This window comes from Heloderma suspectum, chromosome 7 (assembly GCF_057233095.1).
Source record: "Heloderma suspectum isolate Gila_16-S chromosome 7, 16-S_ref, whole genome shotgun sequence".
In the NCBI taxonomy this organism is placed as follows: Eukaryota; Metazoa; Chordata; class Lepidosauria; order Squamata; family Helodermatidae; genus Heloderma; species Heloderma suspectum.
This window is the reverse complement of record NC_139464.1, coordinates 77873348-77886430: the sequence shown is the minus strand read 5'-3', so window position 1 is coordinate 77886430 and position 13083 is coordinate 77873348. Positions and strand designations below refer to the sequence as shown.

General features: G+C 40.0%; 1 protein-coding gene across 1 annotated transcript in view; it reads left to right on the top strand.

Moving 5' to 3' along the window:
• Positions 1-517: 517 nt before the first annotated feature.
• The window catches only part of LOC146339987 (uncharacterized), a 30299-nt gene continuing 17733 nt past the window's right edge, over positions 518-13083 (top strand). The window contains exon 1 of the mRNA XM_084811816.1: positions 518-657. Within this exon, the coding sequence (XP_084667942.1) occupies positions 652-657 (6 nt within the window). The 5' untranslated portion in view covers positions 518-651. The remainder of the gene's footprint in view (positions 658-13083) is intronic.

The following is a 13083-nucleotide window of genomic DNA, read 5'->3' as shown; positions in this document are numbered from 1 at the left end:
ACAGCAGTGTGAATAGCTGGCACTGAGATCTATACTTTCATTCTTGTTCGGATGCCATGACCCACTGCAGCATTTTTAATAACGTTTCTGATTTCCCTTATTGAAACATATATATTTCCAAATGAAAATGGATGCAGTGGTAATGCTTTAGAGCATTATGAATGCTTCAGTGGAGCTGTTCCTGTTGTTCTCATTCAACCATCAAGTCTAAAATCTGCTAACGATAAATTTACATGTATCATTAACTACAGCAACTGATCATGCTTACCCAATGGAGATCAGGCTTGGAGTGAAGCCCAAAAGAAGGATAAGGAAATGCCTATAGGGTAGCCATATGTGAAGGAACAGAAGGAACAGAAATACAGAGCAGGAAACTGGAAGAGGAATGTTGAAGGGAAACAAAGGACCATCCGAAGTCCTTTGGCCATCCAAAGTTCTGATGGTTTCTCCCCCTACATGATTCAAAACACAAAAAGTAACATGTAACTAAATTACAATAATAACTATCACCAAGCTATTTCATTTATTTATTCATTTGTGCCTTCTGGTGGAACCAACGAGTGCTCATTAGAATATAATATTCTGTACAGGACAGATAGTTTCTACCTAGGAACAGAAGTACATGCAGATCACATTTGTTATGCACTGCGGATGTATGTATGTAGTATTTATGAACAGTCCCTTTAAGGTCCAGTCAAGTAGTGAGTGGAAAAGGAATGGGCTTCAACCTCTGTGTATTGTATTCTGTGGTGAATCATGCACAGAAATGATGCAGCATGTGTGTATTTTATCTTCAACTATTTGAGCCTGAGTGTAAAAGGTTATATACTAAGCTGCTTTATATAGATTAAAGTTACCCCATATCATCTTAACTCTGGCCATAAATTGGCTCTTCTGTGAATTGGTTTTGGTGGAGCTTAGTTGAACAGGTGACCTCTATTCTGCCTCCTCTCCTACTTTTGGCTAGCCCACAATATATGTAATGTCACTCCTCTTTTCCTTCTTAGTATTCTTAGTGCGTAATCCTTTACCTTTAAAAACCCAGTTCAGTTTTTAAACACACAGGAACCTGGCTTGAGCTTTTCCTGTTCTGCTGCTCCACCACTTCAGCGAAGGCGATGAACAACTTATAAAATTATTTTAATTTTGTCTTGCATCCTCAAATACATGTCGCTGTACATGTACTTGGGAAAAATAACCTTTGTCCCATTCGCCTGCTTGGATCTCTCTATCTGAACGGAAAAGGAATGACAAATGTCCTATAGTTTGCCCCATCACTGGACTGCAGAGATGGCCATAGTTAATTAAGCTGCAATCCTATATTCATTTATCTGGGAGTAAGTCCCATTGAAATCAGTGGGGCTTACTTCTGAGTAGACATGGATAGGATTGCACTGTTAACTATGTATTAATTACTCTGGTAGAACCTCTATGCAGAAGAGCCCTAAGATGACGAGAGCAAAACCTGTATTAAATCATGAAATGTTTCTGTTTCTGGTGCTAAAATGCTTTGCAAATATGTGGCCACTTGATGTTTCGCATCCCTATAAGTGTTTGCTAGGAAGTATGATGTATTCATTTTGATGGACCTTACTTCCAAGTAAATAGGCTTAGAATGACAATCTTGATGTTTCAGTTGGTCTTTTTTTTTGCTAATGGTTTCTCAGCTCTACACTTTGCATCCTGGAATCTAAGACAGTCTCCTGACCAATCAGGATATTGCACTGCAGAACTCATGGCATTCTTTTCTACTCCGAAAACAACGTGCCTCCTGCTGCTTCCAGCAAACGGTTTGCTAAATGAAGGGGCTTTTTGGTTCAGAACCCTGCCAGGCATTTTATATCTTTATACCTGAGGCTGCCAAGGCTGATCTTCTTGGATGATGTACAACTATCTGCCCGCTTCGTCTTCAAATGGGTAGGAGTTATAGCAGGCAGGCAGGGGGCCTCTCTGTGGATTCTGCTTGCCAGCTGTCCAAAAAATGGCTCCTGTTGGAGCACTTTTGCTAAGTTACGACACTGAGAAAAGGAATGCAAATTGATGAGTGTGACCCATAGCAAGGGCAATTTTATCCTTTTGTTCAGGAATGCAGGAGACAAAACGCAGCACGCAGCACGACGCCTATTTACACCCCTAGAATATATAATTTGTCAAAATCATGTTCTTCTTAATACCTTATTAGATTACCATGCCAGCCTTAGGCACTAGTTGTTCTTATGGTAATTGAGGCCTCCTGGTGTCAGAGTAGAGTACCATCTCCTGTTCAACACTACCATTCCCCGTTTTCAACTGCAGACAGGAACACACAGAGCTTGATTTTCTGACTCATATTCTTTACTCTCTCTCTCTTCCTTTTGGAAGCTACGTTGAAATACTGGTTGACATCATCTTTTGATGGATCATAATTGCCTAGAGCAACCCCTCTACCTGTGCATATTAATCATTTCTAATAACTCAGGCAATGAGTTACAAAAATAGGAGAGAAGGCAGGAAGGGTTGCACGAGGGAAGGGAAATGCAAAGCCAACTCATCTAAATAGGTTGGAAGAAAGGATCCTCCTGGTTGACTGGTTTTTCCACTGCTCAGATTGCATCAGGTATCCTGTGGACAGGTCATCTGCAGAATCTTTTGCTAAGTAAGAACAGAATCCAATCCTATCAAATGTAGGTTGTTTGTTGTGCAAAATTGCAACTTGTGGGAAATGACTGAGACAATCTGGGGGCAATCTTCACAGGAGAAGGAAAGTGCCCAATCATTTGTAGAGTGTTCATTTAATTCTATGCTATTTGTACAATTAAAACCTATATTTCCCTCTTAGGAGCTCAACATGGCATACATTCCATTTCCCCATTTTAATCCTTACAACAACCCTGTAAGGTAGGCTACAACAACCCTGAGAGTTTGGGACTGGCCCAATGAGCTTCATAAATGAGTGGGATTTGAGCTTGGATCTCCCCAGTCCAACCATCTATCCATTACACCCCACTGGTTTTTATGTCATGTGATGAATTGCCCCTCTATGAATAGTTGGGATTTTCCCATTTATGTTTCTTGCCTTGTTGGTCCATTTATGATTCTTGCCTTGTCTCTGTTTAAAACAATGAAGTTGTCCTCATGCAAATATACAACCTTATGCCAGGATCCATGCTAGGCAAGCTAGGAATTGCTTGCATGACAAAACACCATTCTTTTCAATAGAAAAAAGAATTATGCTTGATATTTACCATTTCAGCTGCATCCTATGAGAGCTTGCTCCTTTGTTCATGGGTGTCTATCGCCATTAAGATAGGAAATGTTCATTTCCTCACATGCTTATATTAAAATTCACATCACATCATAGCTTGAAAAATATGACCGCCTCTGTCTGATGTGTTTATTCTGCAGTTTTGGTAGCATTTATCTCCCCACTATCAATACTGCTACATTCTCACACCAAGCCATCATACTGTTCTGTTTTTGTGTGATTCCTTCTATCAGTGAAGCTAATTTAATAATGTTTTCACTGACGGGCAAAAAGCCTGCTAAGCTAAGCCTCTATTACCTTTTCTATTTTTCTTCTTTGCTCTTTTGGTTGTTTATCCCTTTTATATTATGAGTGAAAACAGGTAGTTCATTTCTTTTTGGTGGGCACCACAGCCCTTCAATGCTGTTTGCCACCTGTACTTTCCAGGCAAATTCATCTTGCTGCTTTTATTTACTGCAAAACCAAAAAACTAAAAAAAGTAATAATTGCAGGCAGGCTACGCTAAGGGCCTAATGAACATTATATTTCTGAAGAATGTAGCTCTGATTCTGTACCACACTTCAGTAAATTATACAAATTAAATATTCATTACTTGGTACTTCATTAGTTCACATTTGGAACACTTTTTCTTCATTATAATGGCTTCAGGAAAGACTTTTTCCCCTTAAAAAAACAAAACTAAAGCCACTTCATTCCATTATTTTTCAGAAACACTTTAGTTACAAGGATAAAGCGAAGTTGTATTTCTTACATAGCTATCCATAGCATTCATATTTTTTGAGGGTGAATATATTATTCACAAAACTAAAACGCGAGTGTTATTTGTAGAGTTCCTATTTCAACTGTTGTCATAGCTAAATATTTATATACTCAGTCCTCATTTTCACTATGGATTTGCTTATAAATTCAATCCCTGGACCAAATTAAGAATTATTTAGGGTGCAATCCTATGGGGCGAACTTGGAGGCGACCGCCTATCCAATGCAGGGCAGGAGGAGCATGGAGGATGATCATAGGGTTGGAAGGGGCCTACAAGATCATCAAGTCCACCCCCCTGCTCAGTGCAGGAAGCCTGATTCCCAGGCGGTCTCCCATCCAAGTACTAATCAGAGCTGACCCTGATTAGCTTCCGAGATCAGACAAGATCTGGTGCATCCAGCCCTTTGATACCAAGCATAGCTGTAGTACATGCTTTTCCTGAATAAATAGAGTCTGACCCTCACTTCTCCTGCCCTGCATTTGTGGCTAGACAGCCGATTTTGGCTGTGTAGCCGCAGGAAGGTGGAGCAGGGGAGGAGGCTGCCGGACAACACATAGGATGTGTCGTACCAGCATTTCCGCTTTCCCCGTCCCAAAACACTTCCCGGAGTGCCCCGTTTTGGCTGTTCCACGCTCCTCTTCCTTTTTTTTTTAAATACTTTTTATTATATTTTAATCTTTTTAATTGAAATAAACAGTACCAACAAGTTAATCAATAACTACAGTTTCCCAACAATACAATATTCCTAGGAGGACACAGCAATAACAAAAAGGGGGGGGGGAGAAAAAAATCCATTACACGCCAACTTCAAATCCCATTCTACTTAAGAATTATACCTATAACATTGGCAATATTCATCAATCCTATAGCAAGGAAGCAGGCCTACAATTCATTTTCAGTAACCATATATTGCCCTTCAGTTAACATATAATTATAAAGCTTAACAATTTAACTAGCCAAAAATCTTACTGACCAGTTTCATAATAATGATAATAATAGTAATAAAAGAGAGAGAAATAATAATAATAACAAATCACTAATATAATATCATATAATAAAAACAACCTTACAGCAATCACTAATGTACTTTGTACTAGATATATAAATGAGTGTGCACATTTCTATACACCCTCAAACAGTAGATTTAAGTACAATATATCATATCTATTTTAGAGAGAAGGGATTTTTAAAAAGAGGAGAAAAGAAAAAAAAAGAGAAAAAAGATGGATCTATATATGAGCAATTATCTCTGGCCTAGCTTAAATCTTACAGACTAAACATGGCCAGTTAACAAAACATGTTTGTAAATTCCAGTTCATGGGGCTGGGACAGAAATCTCACTCATTTTTCCGTTCAGCCATGCCTCCGCCATTTTGTGATTTAGAAACTTCTTCATCTGACCTTCAGAAATAATACAAAATGTAGCAGGATATTTTAAATGATATTGTAAGTTCATTTGTTTTGCCAGATTTTTCGCCTTGATAAATTGCCTTGTTTTGCAACTTCTTTGGTGTAATCCGGAAATAACATAACTTTATCTCCCACACTCCTCTTCTGAGGTTGGAGCTTAGGGCCGTTCCACATTGCCTGAGAGGCAGCGTGGAAGGGGGGGGAAGGTCGGTTCTCCAGGCACTGACCTCGGAGCACGGGCTCTGAGGTTGGTTCCTGGAAAACCACATATCCTATGGCCATCTAGCCGCTGACCAGTGGCCATAGGATTGCTCCCTCCATTGGCTTACAGTGCAATCCTATACATGTCTACTCAGAATTCCCACTGGGTTCAGTGGAGCTTATTCCCAGGTATGATTACAGGCTTAATATCTTAGCATTTCCCCTCAGTTATATTAATCAAGGATTTCTGTATTGTGCGTGTAAGTCACTTTGAGACTGCTTTTTTGTGTTGGGAAGTGATGCATTAATAATAATAATAATAATCTGTAGTCAGTGCAGATGTAAAAAATAGGCTGCTGGTTCATACATTCCTTCTGTCACTCTTTTAAATTCCCCCACCTTTTGCCTTGCAGCCTTTGCCAGGATTTATCATGATATCTGCACCAATGTTAACTTAAACTTTGAAATCAAGGATTTCAAGATGGATATACAGATCCTAGGTTACAAGTGCACTTGTCTAACTTTAACTGTAGTTGATATCAGTTGAGTCAGGTTGTGTGTCAGGGAATTTGCATGCAAGAATCACAGAATCACAGAGTTCAGGGGGTGGGGGCTTGTAGGCCATCTAGTCCCCATCACCACCGTTAGATAGCGGAAATGCAGAGCTAGAGTTTCTCCAGCAGATGGCTGTCCAGCCTCTGCTTGAAGACCTCCAGTTGAGAGACCACTCCTAGTCAATTTGTTCCATTGTCCAAATGCTTTTACCATTAAAACATTTCTCCAAATGGTCAACCAAAATCTACCCTCTTGTAACTTACACTGGTTAGAAGTAGTCCTGCTCTATGGAGCAGCAGGAAACAGGCCTTTGCCCTCTTCTGTGTGAGAGCTCTTCAGATATTTGAAGAGTGCTATCATATCCCCCCTCACTCTTCTCCTTCCTAGGCTAACCATACCTAGTTCCTTCAGTCTTTCAACCAATTCCTTCAACTTTTCCTCATAGGACTCATTTTCCATTCCCCAAGCCATCTTCATTGCCCCCCTCTGAACCTATTTCCATTTGACTATATCCTTAAGTGTGTGCCCTGAATTGGACACAGTACTCCAGATGAGGTTGGACTAGTGCACAATAAAGGAGGACTGTTACTTCTTGAGACTTGGAAATGACCAAATATTGATTGAATGCATGGACTGGAGCATGAAAAGAGGGCTTGCTGTCACTTCATTGCCATATTCCAGTCACAGAACCAGATAGTCCAAACCCTGTTATGAGGCAAGACCATCCACACACTACCACAACTTCTGTGCAATCCATAAGAATATGATGCTATTTGTCATAATACGCCAATTCTGTAAAGACGGATGGTCTGTTCTGAGGGAAGGAGGATAGAATCCAGCCCCTGGACTCTTCTCCTGATCAGAGCTATCATCTGATAGCATGACTGATGTTATATACCCCTGATTGCCAGATGGGACACTTCAGTATTAGAAAGATGATTTCTCAGGTGTGAAAGTTTCTCAGGTGTGAATATATTTATACACAGGAATCCAATTTTGCACCATAACCAGATTGAGGATTGGATTCCAGAATAGTGCTAAGTTTCAGTGTTTGATTGATATAAATCACTACTTTTGTAGCAGTATTAAAAGAGGCCTATTAATTTACAGTACTATGTATGTATGTATCAAGCAACAGAAGGCTACTTCTGCATAGTTTTTCAAAAACATTAGCTGTTTTATAGTTAGTCTGCTCATATTCCCATAGCAAACTGCTTGACTATTACAATAGAGAAAAGCTTTGTGATAAAGCAACGAAGTTGTATATTTAATACCTGAAACATGTAAAAATTTTGCTGGTAAGCATAGTGTTCAAATTAAGCGAGTCCCAGACTGTAAATAAGACCCTTTGATTATACAAGCATTAACATATGAAATTAATATCTTTGAAGAAGTTACACAGCTTGAAGCAAAACTCATGGTGGCTAACAAAGCCCCTTGTGGGCACTATCCACTGATAAGCCTTGTGTCATCAAATATTTTTATATCATACAAGTTGCCCTTGTTGTAAAATGCAGTTATAACTATAAGCTCCAGCTATGATCACTATAAAGAAAATCAATATTAAATAAAAGCATTAAACAATGCAGCATTTATTTTTTTTGCTCATGATGCTACTTTATTGTGTTCTTGTAAACTATCTCCCCCCTCCCTCCCCACCACCATCCCAACATGCATAATAGTTACATCCCAACCTTATGGGCAGTAAAAATGTCTGGAAAAGGAAACTCAGCAGATATATAAGCCCTTTTGTAAAGTACAATCCATTGGGTTTTCAGTTTTAAAAAACCCTACCAAAAAGAGGTCCTTTCTCTATCTCACTCGTAGGGAGGTACTTTTGACTCTGCAGTTAAGTGGTAAGAGAAATGGATGTGAGCAAATCGCATGTCCACATACAGACCAAAATAGGAATACATGACACCACAGCCACATGGCTGTGTACATGTACAGGCACTCACAAGGATTCAAGCAAATGGACAAATTGGAAGTTAATAAATCACCGAGTCCAGATGGTACCCATCCATCCTAAAGTTATTAAAGAATATGGAATTGCGGATCTTCTAACAACATATGCAACATGTCCCTAAGATCAGTCTCTGTACCAGAGGACTGGAAGGTGGCCAATGTAACACCAATTTTTAAAAAGGAATCCAGGGGGATCCAGGAAATTACATGCCAGTTAGCTTAATGTCTATGCCAGGTAAATTGGTTGAAAGCATTATTAAAGATGAAATTAGTAGACATATAGATGGACAAGTCCTGCTAAAAAAGAATCAACATGGCTTCCACAAGGTAACCTTTTAGAGTTCTTTGAGAGTGTCAATAAATATGTGGACAGGGGTGATCCAGTGGACATAGTTTACTTAGACTTCCAAAAGGCTTTTGACCAAGACCTTCACCAAAGACTCCTGCGCAAACTTAGCAGTCATGGAATAAGAGAGGTCCTCTTATGGTTCAGTAACTAGTTAAGGAACAGAAAGCAGAGAAATTCTCCCAGTGGAGGGATTTAAACAATGGGGTCCCACAGGGATCTGTATTGGGACAAATGCTTTCCAATTTATTCATAAATGATCTGGAATTAGGAGTGAGCAGCGAAGTGGCCAAGTTTGCTGATGACATCAAGTTATTTAGTATGGTTAAAACAAAATGGTTTTTCAAGAAGCTCCAAAAGAAGGTCTCCAAATTGGGAGAATGGGCATCAAAATGGCAAACACAGTTCAACATAAGCAAGTGTAAATTGATGCACATTGAGGCAAAAAATCCCAACTTCAAGTATAAGCTGATGGGTTCTGAGCTAGAGGTGATTGACCAAGAAAGAGATCTTGGGGTTATGATGGATGGATGGCTCAATGAAAATGTCAACCCAGTGTGCAGTGGCTGTGAAAAAGGCAAATTCCGTATTAGGTGTAATTAGAAAAGGAATTGAAAATAAAACTGCCAAGATCATACTCCCCTTATACAAATCTATGGTGTGACCACACTGTGTACAGTTCTGGGGTGGGGGTGGGGATCTTCACAACAATGCAGTGAGAAGCGCACTCGAGTATTATTTGGATTTTCATGGAATCAGCTTTGTTCTGTCAGGGACACACAAAGCAAAAAAGCTGAGTGTATCGTACCTTAAAAATCTGCTTTTCATGGGTCACACAGCACTTGAAAGCAACATACTTTGGTGCAATCTTATAGCATCTGCCCTGGTTATTTGTAAGCCTCTGAACATAGAGGCTTATGAGTATCCAGTGCAGAGCTGGAGGTGCGTCAAAGGTGATCTTTGCCTCCACTGCACCTCCCTCTCTGCAATTTAGCTAGGCGGGCTTTTTCGCCCGTTTAGCTGAGACATTGGGGAGGGGGAAGGAAGGATGGTGATGAGGTCTGGTGATACAGCATAAGCAGTCCCCTCCCTGCCCCGCCCACCAGCATGCCCCCTTTCCCTTCCCCTGAGATTGGACCTGGGACCTTGGAAAGGCAGCCAGTGTGGTTCTCTCCATGCTGGCTGTGATGGGGGAGGGGAGGGGAGTGGAGGGGCAGAAAGCTCAGTCTCCTGGGTCCAAGGTCAGAGTGCTATAGAATCATAGAATCATAGAATAGTAGGGTTGGAAGGGGCCTACAAGGCCATCGAGTCCAACCCCCTGCTCAATGCAGGAATCCAAGTCAAATTTTTGACCTCAGATCCAGAAATTGAAATTATCCTATCGCCCTCCCAGATTCTGTCTAGGATTGCTCCCTAAAATGTTCAAGGGGTTGGAGCAACTCCGCTATGAGGAAAGGTTACAGCAGCTGGGATTGTTTAGCTTAGAAAAAATGTGAGTAAGGGGGACATGCTAGAGGTGTACAACATTATACATGGAATGGAGAAAGTGGATAGGGAGACATTTTTTCCCCTCTCTCATAATACTAGAACCCAGGGTCATCCCATGAAGATGATTGTTGAGAGAATCAGGACAGATAAAAGGAAGTACTTCTTCACACAGCTCATAGTTAAACTATGGATTTCACTTCCATCACGTGTTGTGATTGCCACAAATTTGGATGGCTTTAGAAGGGGATTGGACAAATTCATGGAGAATAAGGCTATAGATGGCTACTAGTCCTGATGGGTATATGCTGCCTCCAGTATCAGAGGCAATATGCTGATGTACACCATTTGCTGGGGAACATAGGTGGGAGGGTGCTGTTGCACTCATGTCCTGCTTGTGAGTTTCCTGCAAGCAGCTGGTTGGCCTGTGTGAATAGAATGGTGGACTAGATGGACCCTTGGTCTGATCCAGCATGGCCCTTATGCAATTATGCATGTTCTTAAGCCCTTAATGTCACAAGTTGGTTGTCCCTAATTTCGATTACTAGGAAGAGAGATACAAGATACAATATTCTAGCATTGAAGGTAAGTGCTATCTACAGAAATATTTCTTGGTCTTGCAAAGGTAGCATCCAACTCAATCTTCCTTGGTCATGTAGAACAATGCTCATATCGTGGGTTGGATCCAGACTTAAGGTAGACTAGCCTTCCTCAATCTGGTGGTGTCCAGATGGTTTGGAGTACAAATCCCAGCAGTCCTGACCATTGGCCATGCTGGCTGGGGCTGATGGAAGTTGAAGTCCAAAACATCTGGAGGGCACAAGGCTGGAGAAGGCTGGAGTAGAACCAATGCGATCAGTGGGACATGTTAGGGGCATGTCATGACTTAGCGTGACTAAGTCTGGATCCTGCCCAATGTTTATTCTGTTCTGTTATTCTGTTCGCTTTTTATGAGGAACCTGAGGGCAGCTTCACATCTGACAGCTGCCCCATGCAGTAGTATCCTTGTGGCTAGCAGAATGTGTGGGTAGCATGCCTGCAGTTACTGGGGGAGCGTACCAAGGTCCACATATTTCTTTTTTAAAAAAAATATTTTTATTTATTTTATATGAATGAAATAAACAGTACCAAATTTACCAACAACCTCATCAATGCTTCAATTTCCCAGCAATACAATATTCTGATGAGGACACCACAATAACAAAAAGAGAAGAAAAAAGAAGGAGAAAAAGATAAAGAAAAGGGAGGAGGAAAGGAAGCAAAGAAAAAAGAAGAGAATTCCTTCCCCCTCACTCCCCTCTCCCTCTCCCTCCCCCCTAACAAATTGAATTTAAGCTCCAACATCCCCTGGTCTCCAATGTCGTTTTTTTTAAAGACTATATCTATAACCTTAACAATCTTACAATTTAATAAACAACCTTACATTTTTATATCATATCATCAATCTTATATCAAAAAAGAGGTCTAGAATTCATTCCCAAAAGCCTAGAATTATTAGTTATATATATATATATATTATAATAAAACTTAATATAAACCTTCAACATGCAGTAATATATTTTATACTAGATATATTATCTATTTAAGATAAAAGCAAGAAAAAACAAGAAATGAAAGAAAGTAAGCAAATATATATATATATATATATATATATATATATATATATACATATACACATACATACATACATACATACATACATTTATCTTCTGAGTTAGCCTGGATCATATAGGCTAAATAGAAACAATTAACAAAGCTTGTTTAAAGATTCCAGTTCATGGGGTTGTAACAAAGTTCTCATGCCTTTTTATGTTCAGCCAAGCCTCTGCCATTTCATGATTTTGAAACTTCTTCATCTGACCTTCAGGCACAATACAAAGAGTAGCAGGATATTTTAAGTAGTATTGTAAATTCATTTGTTTTACCAAATTCTTTGCTTTGATAAATTGCCTTCTTTTATTCACCACCTCTTTAATGTAGTCTGGAAATAACATAACTTTATCTTGTTTCCAGGAAAGGCTTCGAGCCTCCCTAGCCAGATGCAGGATAAAATTCTTTGTGGAGACTTTTGCAAATTGAGCTATGATGGTGTAATCAGTCCCTTTAGCATTTGGCACATGAAATGCCTGCTCAATATCAAGTAAATAATCAGATGGAATACGTGAAGGCCTCCAGTTGAGAAATTCTATCAGAGGTGTTTTTAAAATAAATTTGTGTCATGGTTTCATTTCCAACCACACGGTCTTCAAGCTCATTAATTTTCGACTCCTTTTTTGCTGTGACGCATTAATCAAATCTACAGCTCCTTGCTGGGCGGTGATGGAATTTTGGATTAAATCCAACCTCTTGACTTGCTCTGTAAAATTGTGAAGATAAGGCCTTTATCAGCATAAATAATTCACCTATATCTTCTCTTCTTGACACTTTTGACACAGAAGGTTCAGGGGGAGTAGATGCGAGCTCCTTTCTTCTCCTCAGCGCAGACATGTTTATCTCAAGCAGATCTTACAGGTCCTCAGATGTTCTCAAATACTGTTAAAATCATCCCTCAAAGGTTGTTGATATTTCTTAAAGCATATATTATATGGAACACGTCAGCCCTGTTTTCTCCTATAAAATAGGAATCTTCAGTACAGCTTTTTGCGGTGGTAAAGCTCTGGAGAGATAATCCTGGAATCCAGCCACCCCGCTATCGCGTGGGAGTTACCTTTCTCCAAGATGTTGTCCAGAGCTGTTGCCTTGCCCCCCCTTCCATTCCAGGGGGGAGATGAAAAGGTTTTTCAACCTTTTAAAAAGCTGTTTGAGAAAGCTCCCATGGAGCCCCGTGGGAAGCTACCAGAGTGACACCGGTCCCAGCTGGAAGTCCACATATTTCTGAATCGTGGTTTCAGAAGCTGGAGGTGAACAATGGCTCAAAGACATGCTGGCCTGCTGTTATGTCTTGGAAGGGACAGCAGAATGAAGATGCACAAATATTTGAACATCAAGCCTAAGCTATTTGCAAATTTAAGGGCCAAAATAGACATTACTTTAAAAACATAGGTAACAGCTATGTCTCTCCTCCCCTCATTTTTATTCTAGAGCATACCCAGGGGATCTGATCCAGATTGGCTTCTA